This window comes from Excalfactoria chinensis, chromosome 4 (assembly GCF_039878825.1).
Source record: "Excalfactoria chinensis isolate bCotChi1 chromosome 4, bCotChi1.hap2, whole genome shotgun sequence".
Lineage (NCBI taxonomy): Eukaryota > Metazoa > Chordata > Aves > Galliformes > Phasianidae > Excalfactoria > Excalfactoria chinensis.
The window spans coordinates 43,815,936-43,834,023 of record NC_092828.1 but is presented as its reverse complement, the minus strand read 5'-3'; the positions used below and the strand labels follow the sequence as shown (position 1 = coordinate 43,834,023).

Here is an 18,088-nt window from a genome sequence, read left to right as displayed (position 1 = left end):
TGTCTAATTGCTGCTTGTCAGATAGTGTATTGTTGTGGTTTGCCAAACTTTTCAGGTCCTAAGATATATGTGCTCTATGTACCAGGACTTTGTGGACCAGATTCTATGCTGACTGTTATTTCACTTCCACTCAAACTACTCTGAAGGCAGAGTTGGTGCTATGAATTTAACTTCTGAGCTCCTTAGAACTGAGCATGCTGCTTTCTATCTTCACCTCCCTATGAGAGACAGCAAAAGGGTCCAGATACTTGAAGAACCCTGCTGGCCAACCACATGTGTTGTATGAATCATCCCATTGGCCGTGCTATATTTATCTCTGTCACACTTTGATATCATCCCTTTTCATCACATGGAGAACGTGTCCTGGCTCTTGTTCACTTACAAGTGAAATGCTCAGGGTCCAAACCTGGGGCATACAGAACATCTTTTCCCCTGTGCAGCCTGCCATCTCACTGAGACAGAACTGGGCCATCTCCATCAAGCAGCTTTCAGAAATAGACAGCAAGCAAGTAAGCCAATATGTGCCTTGCAGGGCCATCTTTTTGGAATGTTATTTTAGTGTTATGAATCAGGATATCTATAAATGACATAAGGATATTATTCTTTTCTCTGGATTCAGACACTATGAAATTCACTGTGCCTCAAATGCAGTTTTGTCTGGAAAAAAGATCTGTGTGGTTCTGGGAGTAATTGTTGTACTAAGAGCTAGAGGACTGCAAGCTTCAAAAAGATCTCATCCCTTCTGGAGTTAGTTCTTAGAATTAGGCACTGCCTGCTGATTTCATGCAGAAAACCTGGTATTTTAATGAGGAGTGACATATACTGTGCATGTGGGCAAAATGTTAGAGAAGACCTTTCTGTGATTCTCACTTGTTTGGGTTTTTGCCATGGTGGAAATTAGTGATATGGTAGCCTTTCCCCAAACGCTTTATCACCTCAACCTTTGATGAAGTCAGATAATACCTGACCTTATGCTGGCTGGTGATGGTTATATAAAATCATAAAACCATAGAATCATTTGAGTTGGAAGAGACCCTTAAAAGTCATCTAGTCCAACTCCCCTGCAATGAACAGGGTCACCTATGGCTACATCAGGTGCTCAGAGCCCATCCAACCTGACCTTTTGTGTCTCTAGGGATGGGGCTTTGACCACCTCTCTGGGCAGCCTGTTTCAGTGTCTTGTATTGTAAAATGTTTCTTCCTTATATCCAATCTGAATCTCCCCTCTTCTAATTAGAAACCATTTCCCCTTGTCTTATCACAACAGACGCTGCTGAAGTGTCCCTTTCCTGGTCAGTCTTGCACCTTGCTCTCTTACACTGTGGAGTGTGTATTTCCTTTATATTTCTTTCATGTGATTTACTTCTCCCCAGTTCATCAGGCTGGCAGGAACTGAATTCCCTGGCTGAACAGCTGCACACAGTGACTAATGTGACTTTTCAGACACACTCTCCAATTCTGATGCAAATCTCTGTTGGCATCTTGCAAGGGGATTAGTGCGGGTCATGCAGGGCAGGAGCTCTGCTGCCATCCCTCTCTCTGTCCTTGCAGCGGAGTTTGGCTTTCCCTTACTGTTTACTCACTGAATCCATTGGTCTTGTGCTGCTCTGAATGCCTCAGTTGTGCAACCACGCTGCCAGCAGCAGGGAAGCTTTGGCTCTCAGGTCCCCAGGAATCCAGCTAATAACTTAATAGCTTCTCGTCCCTACCCAGCTCTCTCTGCAAAGTGCTTTGTTATGAGCTGGGAGCACACAGATGGCAGAGCGCTGCTTATCTCCAGGCTGTCACATTGGGGTTATTCTCAGAACTGGGTGCCTTTACAGAGTGAGGTTTGCTGAGGTCTGCAGCTTTAGAGAACCTTTTCCACAAATAGGATTTGGTACAATGAAGAGAAAAGCAACAGCATCTGCACTCACAATGGTGGCTCGGGGGCACTACAGCTTCTTTCAGACACTCTCTCTAGGAGTTATCTCTACTGCTGTGTGCAATTGACCCAGAATGTGATACTGTTTCTTGTTTTTATGTTGTTGGGCTTTTTTGTTACTGTTTTTGTTTTTTAGTATGGTCTCATCTTTTGAGTGTAGAACACCACCACACCTTCTGGTAATGCTCTCTTCTGCATTTGTGTCTCTCTAGGAAAGGATGCCACAGACACCTCCCTTTGCAGCAATGTTTGACAGCAGTGGCTACAACAGGAATCTGTATCAGTCAAAAGAGGATGGCTGTGGAGGACTCTATTACCACGATAACAACCTCTTGTCAGGGTCTCTGGAAGCTCTGATCCAGCACTTAGTGCCCAGTGTAGATTATTATCCTGATGTAAGTATGAGATGTTGCACTGGCACCGTATTGTTCAGAATCAACAGAAGCTGGACATGAGAGCAACTATCTCTTGAGAGCTTTTGTCCTGTCCAGATGCATGTGTGCTTTGAGGTTTTTTGATAGCTCTTTTAGAAAAGAAGAATGGTACCAAAAGGTCTTGGGGCAGGATGGCTAAGGGGTGAACCGTGTCACTTTTTGTTGAAAATCTCTGGCTGAAGACATAACTCTGCTTGACTTCATAGATGAATTTACAGTTCCAAGACAGGACCCTTACAGCTCCAAGACAGAACTGTCCTTAAGCTCTTGGTTATCTATTAATGTTCAGTGTAAAATTTAGAAACAAAGCTACTTATGTACTGATTAGTCAAACATTATATATTTCGGACTCTGAGAACTGAGACATTTTAGATTTTATGGTGGGTGTCATAAATGTTTAACTACCAGCAGCATGGCAGTGGATTGAATGATTTGAATATACATCTCACGGTGAGTTCAAGTAATTACATATGGAAAGCCAAGGCAAAATAAGGAACCTTTTATTCTAGTCCCAGAACAAGTTATTATTTGTTCTGTAAAATCAAACTTTGTGCAAAGGCTGATTGCTTTATCTGCAGAAACATGGGAACAACCAATATCTGTGTTGATATTCAATGTAGATTGGACTTGCAGCATGAATTGTATTCTCTTGTTGGGCTAGAAATTGTTATGCCATAGGGCACCGGCTTTGCAGAGGTGTACTGCAGAGCAAAGGAAATTAGCTGAGATTCTGGGTGTTTTCAAGTACTAGGCTTGTAAGAACACTGTGTACAAAAGCAGAGCTAAACCAGCCTGGTCCTGTCTTGTTTTGGTTTAGTCTTGCCTAATTTGGCTCAAGCATGATGGTACAGCGCTGAGTCTGGAGCAATGACAAGTGTTCAATTAAGTGATTATTGCTGTAGTTATAGCACTTGGTACAGCCAAATGCAGTTTTGTTCTATGGATATTAAAATGATTTTCCAGGAGCAGATTTAGAGAAAATATAAAATGATGGTGTTTTACCTTTGATCTGTCTTTCTCCTGTTTGCAGAGGACATACATCTTCACCTTCCTTCTCAGTTCACGCTTGTTCATGCATCCCCATGAGCTTATGGCCAAAGTTTGCCATCTGTGCATTGAGCAACAGAGACTAAGTGAGCCTGGCCAGGACAAGGTAATAATCACTCACTCTGAGAATCTGTCCTTTAGTCATTAACATTTGTGGGAAATCTCCACACTGCTCAGACCATCGTGCGTATTGCTGCTGCTGCTGCTGCACTTTTCATTTTACCAGTACGAGGGACAGAAATAAAAGTGATGGCTATTGATGGCACACTTTGCAATATTTGCTTTTGTTTCAGTGTTCCAGCCGTATTAATGTGTAGTGTCAAAATGTTGGAAAGACGTAACAATGAATTAAGCACATGAATGGGAGTTTCACTGACGTGTGCATTCTTGTTTCAGTCTTTGTGGAGTGGCTTAGCTTGCTGGCCACTTGCATGGGAATGCATTTTTTTTTCCTGTGCATTCATATAATATATAGTGAAAAGGAGACAGAATGTGAATGCTGTCATAGAGCCCCTTTGCCAGTAGAAAATAACACAAATCTAGATACTTGAATCCTTGTCCCAGTTTTTGCCCGTGGTGTACTGTACGTACATACGTAAGTGGTAAATGATGCTTACCTCTTTGATAGTCGATAGCCATAAATTATGGAACCACTAATGTATGTCTTGCTCGATGACATTCTAATAATGAAGGGAAACATGTGGATATAGCTATTCTAAGATTTTCCAGTTACCTGGGACCTAATTTCCAACCCATTTAAGCCAATGAGAGTTTTTTCATTGGCCTTAATGGGTATTGATGCTGGGCTGTAATCCAATAAAGATTTAAGTTGAGCTTAAAAAATTAACTGACCTTCATACCCTTGCGCTCTGTTATATTCTCCAGAAAGGAATTCTATTTCTTTTGGATTAGCTGTGTTCTGTATTGCTTTTCCTCATAATGCTTCTCCTTTGTATTTTCAACTAGAACCGAATACGAAAAATTGCTCCCAAAATCCTGCAGCTCTTGACAGAATGGACAGAGACATTTCCTTATGATTTTCGAGATGAAAGAATGATGAGAAACTTAAAGGAATTAGCACAAAGGGTAACCAGTGGTGATGAGGTAAGTTGCTTGTGAACAAAGTTATTGGGTAGAATGCTTTGATATTGCACATTTCTTATTGTTAATAACATGGTATGGCTCTGGGAGATTAAGGTAACTTGTTATGGTGGTTCTTGAAGGCAGAAAGTGTTTTCCCATACCTACTTTAAGAAGGAATGCTATAGCAAAAGCAGATCCCCTTCAAAGCAGAGTTCACCCCACCCATCCCTAAGACCATGAAACAGTCACACTGTGTGTAGATAAGCACAACTTTGTGGAGGTTTATATTTTTCATTTTTAATTATTTTGCTTGGAAGAAACCAGATAAAGTATTGGGAAGCTTTGCAGCTTGGGAAATCCCTACCTGTGTGTGTGAATAACATTTGCTGGAATCAGGCCTCTGATCTTTATGTCAGTAGAGTAGTTATTGCAGGCTTGGGAAGAAGTTTTGAAAGAAAAACTGGATCAAGAAGAATCATCTTCTGTTTAAAGGATTGGACCTGGATTCAGTCTGTTGTATTCCTTCCTCTGAAAGCAGAGCATGAGAAAATCGGTTCATCTTTTTCTAAGTGCCTGTTCTCAGGCCAAAGTAAAGTTTCATGGAGTTCTTATGAAATACTCTGCTGCTTAATTGATACTTGTCTTTTAAGTACTGAAATAAACTCAACCAAAATTCAAGGTTTATTTTCACTTAGTGGAAAGGCAGTTAACAAGGCTTTGATAAGCATCTCATGTGTAGCTGGCACAACATCAAGATTGCAAAAGACATTGGAGTGGCATTTGGAAGAGTTATAAACACAAAGAGCAATTGTTAAATGGCATCATGTTTCTAGCCTTCCTCAGCTTAATATTACATACATAAGCTGTTTAATAATGATATGGACAAGGCAGCAACAGCCTGTTAACAAGCTTCAGTAGGTAAGCTCTACTGGGAGGAGTTGTGAGTGCTGCCAAAGCCTGAAAAGACCTTAAGAGACTATAAATAAGGGTGGAAAAGAACAAATGCAAAATTATTTGGAAGCTGAAATACATTCCTGTGTTGTGAAAGAGAGGAGGAACAAAAGAAGAGAGGTAAAGGGACTGAGATGAAGTGTGGAGTATAAATGAAAAAGAGCAAACACAAGTTTAGAGTTACTACAAGATATCTCTAAAGGGGAATTTGAATTGTGGACAGGATAGGTTTGTTTTTTCAAAAGCTGGACAAACTGCTAGAAAATGATCTATGGGCAACAGTCTTACTCTGACAGGGAGCTACAGATTTTCCCTGGCTTCCATGTGCTGCACGTCCATGTGACTTCAAGTGTTCCCTTAGAGCAATAAAGGGAAAGCAAGTGTTGCAGTAAATTGACCTGCATTACTGTGAACTGTATGTAACAGCAAATGGCAGCTTCCTTGGTCCTGCTTTTCTGCATATTGATTGGATTTCTTTTTGTGAGTTATTACTTTGAAACAGTCTTTTCCAGTTCACCCGTCTTTTACTTGTAGCTTCCTATTCCATTTTCTAAATTACTGTGCTCCACTGCTAGGAGCTGTCATTGAGAATCCAGCTAAAACTATTCACCACTTTAATATACTGTTCCATCAAAAAAATCTATAGGATATTGAAGCATGATAATTAATTTCTTAATATATGTATTTTTAATCTCTGTATTTCATTCCATTCCTGCCACTTTTCCTCTCACTGTTCTGAGAGGTCATGCATATGAAATAGTTCCAGATATTGTTCTAGTCCCTTTCATTGCTTAACTGACCTTTCTTTCTAGTTAAGCCTTATGGAGCTTTTCGCATCAGCTGTTGCCTCTGGTTGCCTGATCAGTTCTATGAAAATGCTGCTCAGTGTCTTTTTCTGTAAAAACATTTAATGGGTAGATGCAAAGCCACATCAAAGCCACTCCTGTGCTGTCCGGTCCTCAGAAGTTTTAAAATATAACTAAATATCAGCATTGTTCCTTTTATTAACAGCTACAGAACTTGTTAGGTGTGGTACAAATAGAAAGTGGTGTCTTTAAAAAGAGAAAAAGAGCTTAAATTTAAATAAAATAAAATAAACTAGAGCTTAGGAAGATTTAATGATGATAATCCTGATTTCACAGCTCTTGTTGCTGCATCAATGTAGGAGCTAAGAGACAAGTTAGTCATAAGTTGTCCAAATAAAACAGACAGTAAACTTGTTCAAGCATCATCTACCAGGAAAGAGGAGTGTGTAATGTTTTGGAGTTCAAGTAAGAGTTTGAGGAACAGGATACTGCAGGCTAATAGCTGGGGTTGCCTTCTTTCTATGTGGTTATACAACACAAGAGTTCAAATAGTTCAGCATCACAAGTTCATCAGTTTTCTCCCCAGTTCTGGGTTGACATGAGCTACAAATTCAGATGAGGTTTATTGGTTTTGTTTGAAGATTAACCCACTGATTGTTAGGTGGTTTCCACGACAAGCCAGGATTCATCTGAAGAGTTTCAGATGCATTTTTGATCTCAGTCACTTTCCAGCTAAGCAAGGATATGCTTCATAAAGTTATCTTATATTGTGCTTCAAAAAAATTGGGAAAGGAAAAAGGTCAGTGAAACACATCTGTCTATAGAAAATCGAAACACGTAGAGACCAGAATGCAATTATTTACCACAGAACAATCCGAATTCAGCCTTGGTTGAATACCACTGGCCTCAAGAATGAATTTGACCCAAAATAGTGCTGTTTACTTAGTTAAATTTGGAAATACTTATAGCAGCTTTGGAGAGAAGGCTGAATTCATTACAGTATGGAAAAAGTTTATGTTTGATCACGCAGTATTTTGCTGCTAGTAGGTTTTGGATGCTCATTTTTTCAACTATTTATATTTTTCATCAATTGCTGTAGGCTTCTGTCTGGAATTTGGAAGAGGGGCCGCTGGGGGTCTGTTACAATGCTTTGCATCAGCATCAGTCTGCTTTGGTATCATGCAGACTTTAATACTGTCCTTTTCCTACTTGAGTACATCTCTTCATTGTTTCATGTCACAGATGTATCGGAAGAACGTCCAGCAGCTCCTCCAGAACCTGCTTCGAAAGCTCGCAACTGTTAGCCAGTATGAGGAAGTACTTGCAAAAATCAACGCATCATCCACAGATCGCCTCACAGTCTTAAAGACCAAGCCACAGTCCATCCAGAGGGACATAATCACTGTCTGCAATGATCCCTACACATTAGCTCAGCAGCTGACACACATAGAGCTTGTGAGTTTTAATTTTTTCCAGTGTGGTTTATTCATCTTTTGAAATGCAAGTTAACAGAGGATCTGACTTGATTGCTTGTGTGCTTTGTTTAGGAGAGACTTAATTACATTGGGCCAGAAGAATTTGTACAAGCATTTGTACAAAAGGATCCTTTGGATAATGACAAGGTAATTTGGAGATCTGGAGCAGCTCTGAAATGTGACATTTAACATCCTAAATTGAAATGCCCTCTGAACTGAAGTCGAGGACCAGCAGAAACAAGCTTTAAAGTGAAAAGGCTTTAGTATTCATCATTACAATTTTGTTTCATCAATGCTTTTTCTTTTTCTTCCTGGAGCATGCCTCCAGGGACTCCAGAACACAGAAAACAAATTGCATCAGCCTAACCCATTTGCTGTTTGTTTGTTTGTTTGTTTGTTTTAGACTGAGGGGAAACTTAATCCTGTGAGTGTTTTCTTCTAGCAACCTTTGTGGTCCACAGCACAAAACTGAGTTTAACTATGGCTTTTATGTTACTCACTTTCAACAGCTGCTCTTCCTTTTACTAAACTGAAGATAGAGCAGCTATTAAAAAAAAGCAAGCAGGGAGCTCTAGGTCAGCATTAGATGAAGAACAAAAATGAGTGTTTTTATCTCTTTGGGTACTGTCTTCAAGATTATTTATGCTCTTTAAATTGTACAAAGGGAGTCAGCTAGCACTAGCATTAACATCCAACCTAAAACCGACCAACAGAATAGGATGACTAATTGGAACAGGCTCTACTCAGCAAGGCTGTGGATGCCCCTTCTCTGGAAGCGTTCAAGGCCAGGCTGGATGGATGGGGCTTTGAGCAACCTGGTCTAGAGGGAGGTATCCCTGCCTATAGCAGGGGCTTGGAACTAGATGATCTTAAAGGTCCCTTCCAACCCAAACCATTTTGTGATTCTATGACTCAAGTTTATATTCCGTTTTCCTGGGAGATGGTATCTTACAATGACTTTATTTAATATTAAGCAGATACTTATCATTGTTTGCCTAACTCTGTACTGATTCCTCAAGTCCCATGCTGGTGGGACTAAGAGCAGATAATGGATTCTGCATGGCTCTTAGAGTGCCTCACTGGGTCAGCAACTCAAGAAGAAGTGATGCATACCCAGATACTGTCAATTCTACTTTACCTCTAAGTTTTTTGTTGTTGTTGGATAATTGAGTGAATCCTGATCCCTTTATGGTGTCTTGAGATGGCAAGACAAAAAGCCAAAAGATCCCTCTTGGGTGAATATTGTAGTAAAAACTGATGTTTTTCCTCTTCAGAGCTGCTACGGAGATCGAAAGAAGAGCCGTAACCTGGAAGCATACGTGGAATGGTTTAACAGGCTCAGTTACTTGGTTGCAACAGAAATCTGTATGGTGAGCAAGGACTTCATCTGCTAAAATATTTTGTTTAGTCATCAAAACTGTGGAGTTTTTTTTGCTGTGGTGATGTTATACTGCATTCGCTCTCCTTGGGACAGGAGTGGGTGTTGTTTCTTTTGGGGCTGTGTTGGTGCTATTTCCTGCTAAGAATCACAAGCATGTGCATTTCTTACAGCCCGTGAAGAAGAAGCACAGAGCAAGAGTGATAGAATATTTCATTGATGTGGCGCGGGAATGTTTTAACATTGGGAACTTCAACTCCTTAATGGCTATTATTTGTAAGTATGCATCCTCAGACATGTTGTCCCTGTTTCAATCTGGGTAAATTAAGTGTGATGCTTTCTGTGGAATTCTGCTGCTTAGCATGCAGTTGGGAGGGGAAGAAGTGGCAGTGAACTGCTAAATACTAAATGTAGTATTACCTCCATAAGAAATTATTTACTTTTTAATGTACATCACGGATAAGTTTTCATTGTAACTCTTAGATCTCCACTTTTTGCACCAGACTTTAATGCTAAGTTGAAATAGAAACTCTTGTAATATGAAATATTGATGTCTTCCATAATTTCTACAGTACCACAAATATCCAAGTGGTCTGAAAACTCCACGCCTTTGTATGTGATAGGAAACTGTTGGGAGTATTTGTTGAAATGGGAAATCTTCCCAGATACATGAAATTTTCAGTTGAATTTGTAAAAGGAAGAGTTGAGAGAATTTTGCTTATTTATTGCATATTCAGGTTTAACAAGACTACATGAAATAACGTTACAGTATTTTGTTAGAGCCTTTGTTTCTGCAAAATATGCTGATCTTTGTTTCCAATGTGTTTTTATCACTGGACTTTCAACAAAGTACTAAGTCTGATTTCTGAAAATATGTATTATTGTTAATAGCTCCTTTGGATTAGGAATGCTTAAAAGCCTTAAATAATCTCCAAGATTTTTAAATGTTCAAACAATTTCTCTTATATCCAGCTGGCATGAACATGAGTCCTGTTTCTCGATTAAAGAAAACGTGGGCAAAAGTGAAGACTGCTAAGTTTGATATTCTTGAGGTAAGCTCAACCAATACTTGGGTGCGTGGCTGTTGTTAGCATGCTACTTTCAACTGCTCTGAAGTGCAAGTTCAGCTGCTTTATGGCAAGTTTAATTTAGTATATATTTGCTCTTAATAAAGTAGCCAGCAGGAACAGAGAGATGACTGTCCTGCTGTACTTAGCTATGGCGAGGCTGCATCTTGAAAACTGTGTTCAGTTTTGGGCCCCTTAGTACTAGAAAACATGGAGTCTCTGAAGTGTGTCCAGAGAAGAGCAGTGAAGTTGCTGAGGCATTTGGAGCACAAATCCTATGAAGTGTGGCTGAGGGAACTGGGATTGTTTAGTCCGGAGAAGATTCAGGAGAGACTTTTTAGCCCTCTGCAACTACCTGAAGGGAGGTTGTGAGGAGGTAGGGGTTAACTTCTTCTCCTGGTGATTGGACAAGTGGCCTCAATTTGCATTAGGGGAGGTTCAGGTTGAATGTTAGGAAAAAATTACTCTCCAAAAGGGTGGTCAGTCATGAACAGGCTGCCCAAGGAGTTGTTGAAGTCACTGTCTCTGGAGGTGTTTAAGAAACATGTTGATGTGGTCTAAGGAACTTGGTTTAGTGGGCAACATTGGTGGTAAGACTAGATAATCTTTGAGGCCTTTTCCAATGGAAAATTTGGAGAGTATAATAAGTATCAACATGGAATAAGTTTCAACATGGAAGGAGTAAATCGAAGTAATTGTCTTTCTACTTCAAAAACCCACCTTCTAAATGTCAGTTCCATAATTAAAATAGGTAACCTCTTGAAAGGCAGATACATAAGAGAATGTTGGCATTGATTCACCTAATGCAGTTTTGTCTTTGAAAATGAAGGTTAGCTGTTAGGCAGCTGCTTTGTCCATTCAGAGAAATTAATCTTGATTGATTGCCAATTAATTTCAGATAGTAGAGACTTTTGGCAAAGATTGTGTAGGGGCAGCAATATATGAATTTGCGATATGGTCAGGAAATTATTCACAAGTTGATGAGCTTGGTCTAAATGGCAGTTGTTTAACTCACTCTATAAGTAATATAGAGGCAGTGTAATGTTCATGACACAAGCATGAGGTGTTTATTAATATCAAGAGATTTGACTTGTGCTCTGACAATGGATTAAAGCTTGGCAGTTGTAGCCACGCTTACTTCCTGCACCCTTGGGTGGGAGATGGCCTTTTTTATGTCAAGGGTGACTGCTAAGCCCTTAATCAGCTCGTAATGTCACAGTCCTACTTCGTTCAAACATATTATGCAGGCTGGGCTCTGCTGGTTAAGAACATGTTTTGTGATCTGTACAATCATCCTGACCACTACCAGGTTTAGTTGCCTGATCTCCCTCTGTCACTGCAGTTGAGTCAGCTCTGAAAAATCTGCATACATAGGAAAAGCAGAATATTATTGTTATATTGGTTCATGACTTTGACTTTTGAGTTAAAGATGAGCCAAATTCTTGATGGAGAAGAAAATAAAAGGTCTATGATGCCTGCCTTTGTTTTCCTGCTGCCAACTTGTATTGGATCCCTTCCTGTGCTGAGTGAATGTTTTTTTCAATCATGCTTCTCTTCTGATTGAAGGAACAAATGAAAAGATGCCCCAGTTCTTTAAAAGGCTCTACTTTAAAAGCTCTCTCTTTTAAAAACAGTTGCTCAAGTGAAAAAGTGTTGTGCCTGGTGATGACAGTGGCTCTCTAAAGCTCATTATTTACATTTCTTCATGCTTTGTAGCATCAGATGGACCCTTCTAGCAATTTTTATAATTACCGGACTGCTCTGCGTGGAGCAACCCAAAGGTCCTTGACAGCTCATAGCAGCAGAGAGAAGGTATGTTCACAAACGACTTGACAATGGGCAGAGATGAAATAAGCTCGTTAAGTTGCATGGTAAGCTTTTCTCTGGGGATTCTGATTTTCAGAGGTGCTGATAATTGCTGAAGGGAGGGATAAGTAGAAGTGCTGATGAAAATGCGAGAGGACAGAGTAGATGCAGGAAGAATAACCAGTGGTCTCAAAGAGACACAGCTGGGTGTCTTTCAGTTTTAAGTGGCTTTAAAATCTACTAAGGAAAGAAAGATATTCTAAAACTGAAATATAGACAGATCTTTAGTCTAGATTCCATGGAGTTTCCTTCCTGTACAGTGTTAGATGAGCATTAAATAAACTCTAGATTTGCTTACTTGAGAAGGTGAGCTGAATCGGGTATTAGTGGGAAACAGCGAGTTAAAGTCCCCCTTCACTGATTTCTGGACTTGATGCAAATTATGTATTAACAAGGGTGGCTTTGTTTCTTTACTTTTCAAAATAAATTAGCTTTTGAGGAGTAAAGTGGATTTGGTCACACATGAATCCAGAATCACAGTTGTAGTTCTTGTGGAAAAAAGCCTCCCATTCCTAGCTGCCACCCATAGAAGCAGTTGTTCATTAACTGCTTTTTTGGGGTGAGTTTTAAGACTTCATAGAAAGAGCTCACACATTGTGAAATGTTGCAGTGAAGTCTTGCTTGAAAGTAGATACGGTGACATTTGTTTTATTCCCAGTTGCTACAAGGATGTGTGGTTATGCAAAATTTTGTGTGCAAATTAAAATACAGTCATCTGGAGGATTTAAGAATGTTACAATGTTCTCCAGAGACAAATGGTTTAATTTGTTCATTTGTGCTCTGTGCTTGAGCCAATCAGTGCCAAGCCTTGCTTGAACTTAGGGAATTGCAGTTTAAAAGTCATTTACTGTTTTTCTAAGCACACCTCATAGCTGCAGTGAGCAAACAGTCAAGTGCCAACAAGTGCTTCAGTTGTGACCTTGAGAGAACCACATGCCAAGAATACGTCAAGATAATGGAAGCACTTTGGCACACAGCTGGAAAGGAAACTACATGGGCTAACTTACCATCCAAGGGAGGACTTTCCTCATAGAGGAACATCATGTGTTATAAAATGTAACGCATGCAGAATTTTTGTTCGGTGAAAGGAGAGAGAAATAATGCAGATCTTATTGTTTGATATTTCGCTTAGCTTTTGTACCACATGACTTCTTTTGAATGTCCTCTGCAGAGCAGTACAGTTTTAGCACCTGACTAAGAGTAATTTTGTTCTTTCCTTAGATCGTGATACCATTTTTCAGCCTCTTGATCAAAGATATTTACTTCCTCAACGAGGGCTGTGCCAATCGTCTTCCAAATGGTCATGTCAATTTTGAAGTAAGTAGACCACTGTAACACCGAGTGGGGTTTTTGTATAACGTCAACCTCTTCAGCAGAAAACTCAAGGCAGATCTTGATTCAGCTTCCACTGGATTCTAGCGTATAAATTGAGTACATCTGCTCTTCTTACAGAAGTGAGGAGGTCATCAGAAAAGTGCAGTTATGATGGCGTTTGAATATTTATGGAAACCCATTCAATAGTCACAGGTTTTTAGTCAGAAAACTCTGAACTTTTTCCCAGTGCTCAAATTCATCTAAATATTTCAACTCATACATTCTTTTATGCTTAACCACTAATTGTAGAAATTAGTATTTTTGGTCTTCTTTAGAACTCCAAAAGTAAAAGGCGAGTTCATCCTTGTTGAGATACATATGTGGTATTTTTGTGTGTGAATCACAGAACTGTGTGATATAGGAGCAATGAAGGAGTTTTGAGCCTGTTCCAGTAATTCTTTTGCCTTTGATTTCATGTTTCTTATCTGTGGATTTACCCCCATGATTTGTTTTCTAGTGCTTTCTCTTCTAAAGACATCTGGGTCACTCACACAAAATTACGCTGATTTCACTTCTTGTAATCAGCCTCAATTAGCCTGGTTCTAAAGTTAGATGGTTTGATGGTCTGGAATGCCTTTTTTCACAAAGAATACAAGTACCCTTGAGGCGTGTTAAACTTTAATTGGAAGAGCTTATCAATGAGTGACATCAACACACTACATGGAGAATTTTTATTTTTGGCATCAACTTGCAGCAAGAAAATGGAGTGTTTCATGTTGATTAACTTGGAATGGAACATCTGGATTTCAAAATGTCAGAGTGAAGCATCTGTAGACTTGATGTGAAAATTACTGAATACTTCAATGTGAAACAATGAGTATCATCAAATGTGAAAGTTGGGTGTAGAACTGTTATCAGCTACTTGAAAGGAAACTGAGTGCAGATCATGATGTGCTATTTATATTCATAAATAACAATTTCACCAGAGCTGAGGATTGGGAAGTCATTCCAGGTTGAGGTAGAAATGCAAGAGTTGTTCAGTTAAGTTACATATAAAATTTAGTGAGCTCCCAAGCCTTGAAACTGGGATCTCTCTGCTCTTTAAGATATGTTCAGGTAAATAATACCCTCTTGTCTCTTTGTTTCCCGTTCTACTCTGGCAGAAGTTTTGGGAATTGGCCAAACAAGTCAGCGAGTTTATGACATGGAAGCAAGTGGAGTGTCCATTTGAAAGGGATCGGAAGATTCTGCAGTATTTGCTCACTGTCCCAGTCTTCAGTGATGATGGTAAGGAGCCCTGGAATTCCTGCAGATCCTGTGTCACTGGTTATTGTTTTGCTTCTGTCCTTGTTAGGTCATTGTTTCCTCTCAGTAAAGAAAGAATTTGACCTGAAACATCTCTGTCTGGAAAGTTTAAAAAATGCTTCTCCCTTACAAATAAGAGAGAAAATAAGATTTTTCTTTTTAAGCTGCGAAAATTGACTGTGGCCTTTTCTTTGAAATGGGATGAAAATACTTGATTTGATATACAGTCCCTGTAAATATCATTTGAAGTTTATTTATATGGACTTTCAGGACACTTAAAAGGGTGCTGCTTGAGAAAGGAAACTGGGACTTGGATGGTTTTTTACAAAGCACCATGGCCCTAGGCTCAATTTTTCCTTTTTGAGTGTTTCCTTCCACTCTTGTGCTTTTCAGTTCACACTGGATTTCCTTTTTTTTTTTTTTTTTTTCCTTTTTCCTTCAGGGCAGTCTTTGTTCTCATGCACTTTTTGTTAGAATTGTCTGGATGTAATTATAAGCAATGTTGTACTTTATGATGGGATTCTGTAGCCCTAATCTGAGGGATGGGTAATGTAAGCCTGCTTCATTTAACTTCCAACTTCCATCTATTTCCCAGGTCGAGCAGATTTTTAAATGCCAGTGGATTTAACGTATTGTATTTGCTTGTGATTGCAGCACTTTACTTGGCTTCCTATGAGAGCGAAAGTCCTGAGAATCATGTTGAGAAGGACAGATGGAAGACTCTGAGGTTTGTGTCAAAGGTTACTCACATCAGTGAATAAAGAGAATAGGATCTGGAGCTAGCATCAAACAGATAAAACCAAATGGCATGCTATGTGTTTCAACAGATGGGCCTCAGTGTCAGCATAAATCACCGTTTCGCTCTGGAACTCTTGGAAAAAATGATCACAGTTTTCATCTGTAGTCCTCTCAAACCTTCTGTCCCATAGAGGACGGGAATCAAAAGAAGTAATTGAGTATCTTAATTTCTTACATTACTCAATGTAGTAAAAGTACTTTCTGAGCTTCGAAGAAATCTGGTTTTCAGGGAGCCCTTTCTGAAGATATTATATCCCTTTCTGCACTTAGTTTTTGCAGAGATCACAAAGATCATCCTGAGTCAAATGTATTCACAAGACCAGGTAATGCTTTAGAGCCCAGTCTGGGAAAAATAAGTTGACTCAACTACTGGCTTTTCTTCTGATGCTGGCTGAACATAGATGAGTCAACTCTTTCATTTTACTGATTTTAGAAAGATACGTGGACTGTTATGACACTGTTTCAGCTCCTCCTTTGTCAATTGGCCTTTTTTTTTTTTTTTTTTAAGTATGCTCATGGCAGCAGAGAAAACTGATCATGTGAATAGATAGAGATGTAGAATTAAATAGTATGTGCATTCCACACAGAGGCAAGGTGGACAGAGAAAATCTGTGGGCTAGTAGATCTGCAATAACGCCAACCTCAGTTTCACAGGATCCTTATCTGAGGCACTCTGAAACTATCTGAGGAGATTTACATCATTCTAATGGCTGTTTTGTTCAACTTTCCCTCTTCATTTCAGGTCAACGCTTCTGGGCAGAGTGTAATGCATGGGATGGCTGCTGTTGCTGTCACCGAGGGGCATGGCGTGGTTTATGTTTTTATGCACCAAGTGGAGTTCAAAGTGATGAAAACTGTGCAGTCAGATGAGATAACTTGTCAACAAAGATGAAACAAGTTAACTCAAGAACAAACAGGCAGCTTCTCCTATCAGACAGATGAGATTAAATCACAGCCCACTCTCGACTTCAGTATTGATTGAGGACAGCATTGATAGAAGTCTTTGAAGAGCTCAGATGCCGCCCATGAATCATTTCACACCTGGATGGAATATTTTTTCCCTTCTTCATGCTGGAGCTAGCTGCTACAAGGACTCTGATATGATGTTATGGAGGAGAAAAAAAAATCACTGTTCCTTACAGTGGAAACCCAGGTCTGCATTAACTTCCTGATAAGCTGAAGATAGCCAGGAACTCTGGTCAGGACTGCTATCAAGGGAAAGGACTGGACATAACAAATTGGCTGCTGGGGGGAGTTTCTCCCCACCACTGTAATGGTGGCTATTTTCTTTTTCCATTATGTTTTTGAGTTGGCTGCTGGCAGGCAAACTCATTATAAGTTATTAAAAAATATATTAAGTAATAAAAATTAAGACTGTGGTAGATCACAAACACCTGCTAAAAAAATATAGTAGCTATGTAGCATGGACTATTTTACAACTTATAGAGAGGTTTTTTTCTTTCTTTCAGTTGTTTATAACTAACCACTACATGCTACAGACATTCTCATTTTTACTATACAGTTTTGTTACTCTAATTTTCCATATTTGACTTTCTTATATTAGGTTGAAAAGCTGACTTTTCTAGAATGGTCTCTGAGAAATGGATGTACAAACTATGTTGAAATATGGAAGTATGTTTTTAAGTCATTTTTATAATTGCATTTTTGGTAAGGGTAACAATGGAGAACACAACCCAGTTTGATGGAGTTAGCAAGATGCAAAAAAAAATGAAACAAAAAATACCAACCGAGGCTTCTTCCCAAGTACATCTGTGAACAAAGTGGTCTCATTGTTTGCTTTATGGGTTATTGTTCTGTGAAGTAATTCACTGTGTTACGCACCTAGTGAGTTTGTAGTAGCTCTGAATACATAGCCACTCTATTTATGCTAGGAAGAACCAATGGGGGGGAAAGAAACTGTAGCTGTAGATCAACCCTGGATGCAAAATCACTAAGCATAAGCAGATACCTGGCAAAACAGGTATTTGCAATTATCCTACCGCTGTTATTAAGGGGAAAAAAAAAAAAAAAAAAGAATAAAGATATCTATTGCACTATTGCACTCATCTGTTGAGTTTTCAGGTAAGGCTGATGTTTAAGTCAATATTCTGTCTATCCCTTTTCAGGCAGGTATTTAACTTCTGAATTCTCTAAGAATGTGCTGTTGTAACCTTTGTGCATATTGATATTACATACTGTCTGTCTGCTAGTACAAGGTGCTGGAAATCGGTGAACTGCGTATTCCATGAGCACGAGCTATGGAAGTGCCCTCCTGTTTGGTGAGTTAGGGCAGAGGAGGAGGAAGAGTCTGACTATTTGAAAGAAGTCTGCTTCTCCAGTTCAGACATTTATACCCCAGCTTTTATCACATCCAAGCTTTCTCTCTACAACCCTAAAGGAGAAATAGCATTAAGCAGAAACGACTAGAGCAGGGGCTTTGTGTGCTGTATTTTCGGGCAGGCTCTGTGCAGCCTCTATTCTCTCCTTCAGTTTTGAACATCCCAGACTACTGTTGTGTTCTTGAACCATTGATTTGGAAACAGGTAATAGCACATATCTGCAGCAAATGAGAGAGAAAATGACCCTTGTGTAGCTATCCAGCTTCTGAAGGAAACAATGCTCCAAACTCTCAGAAATGAG

At 39.5% G+C, this 18,088-nt stretch overlaps 1 protein-coding gene across 6 annotated transcripts in view; it reads left to right on the top strand.

Moving 5' to 3' along the window:
- RASGEF1B (RasGEF domain family member 1B) overlaps positions 1-17,512 on the top strand; it is a 103,213-nt gene extending 85,701 nt beyond the window's left edge. For 5 of the 6 annotated variants that reach the window (XM_072335887.1, XM_072335888.1, XM_072335890.1 and 2 more), the window contains 13 exons: positions 2,137-2,319; positions 3,389-3,511; positions 4,372-4,509; positions 7,488-7,700; positions 7,793-7,867; positions 8,995-9,090; positions 9,272-9,374; positions 10,071-10,150; positions 11,882-11,977; positions 13,253-13,348; positions 14,509-14,632; positions 15,305-15,377; positions 16,191-17,461. In XM_072335887.1, the coding sequence (XP_072191988.1) occupies positions 2,137-2,319; positions 3,389-3,511; positions 4,372-4,509; positions 7,488-7,700; positions 7,793-7,867; positions 8,995-9,090; positions 9,272-9,374; positions 10,071-10,150; positions 11,882-11,977; positions 13,253-13,348; positions 14,509-14,632; positions 15,305-15,377; positions 16,191-16,215 (1,425 nt within the window). In that variant the 3' untranslated portion in view covers positions 16,216-17,461. Of the gene's footprint in view, positions 1-2,136; positions 2,320-3,388; positions 3,512-4,371; positions 4,510-7,487; positions 7,701-7,792; positions 7,868-8,994; positions 9,091-9,271; positions 9,375-10,070; positions 10,151-11,881; positions 11,978-13,252; positions 13,349-14,508; positions 14,633-15,304; positions 15,378-16,190 lie in introns of all 6 variants that reach the window. The other variant, XM_072335891.1, reaches the window with a different exon arrangement.
- Positions 17,513-18,088: the final 576 nt, after the last annotated feature.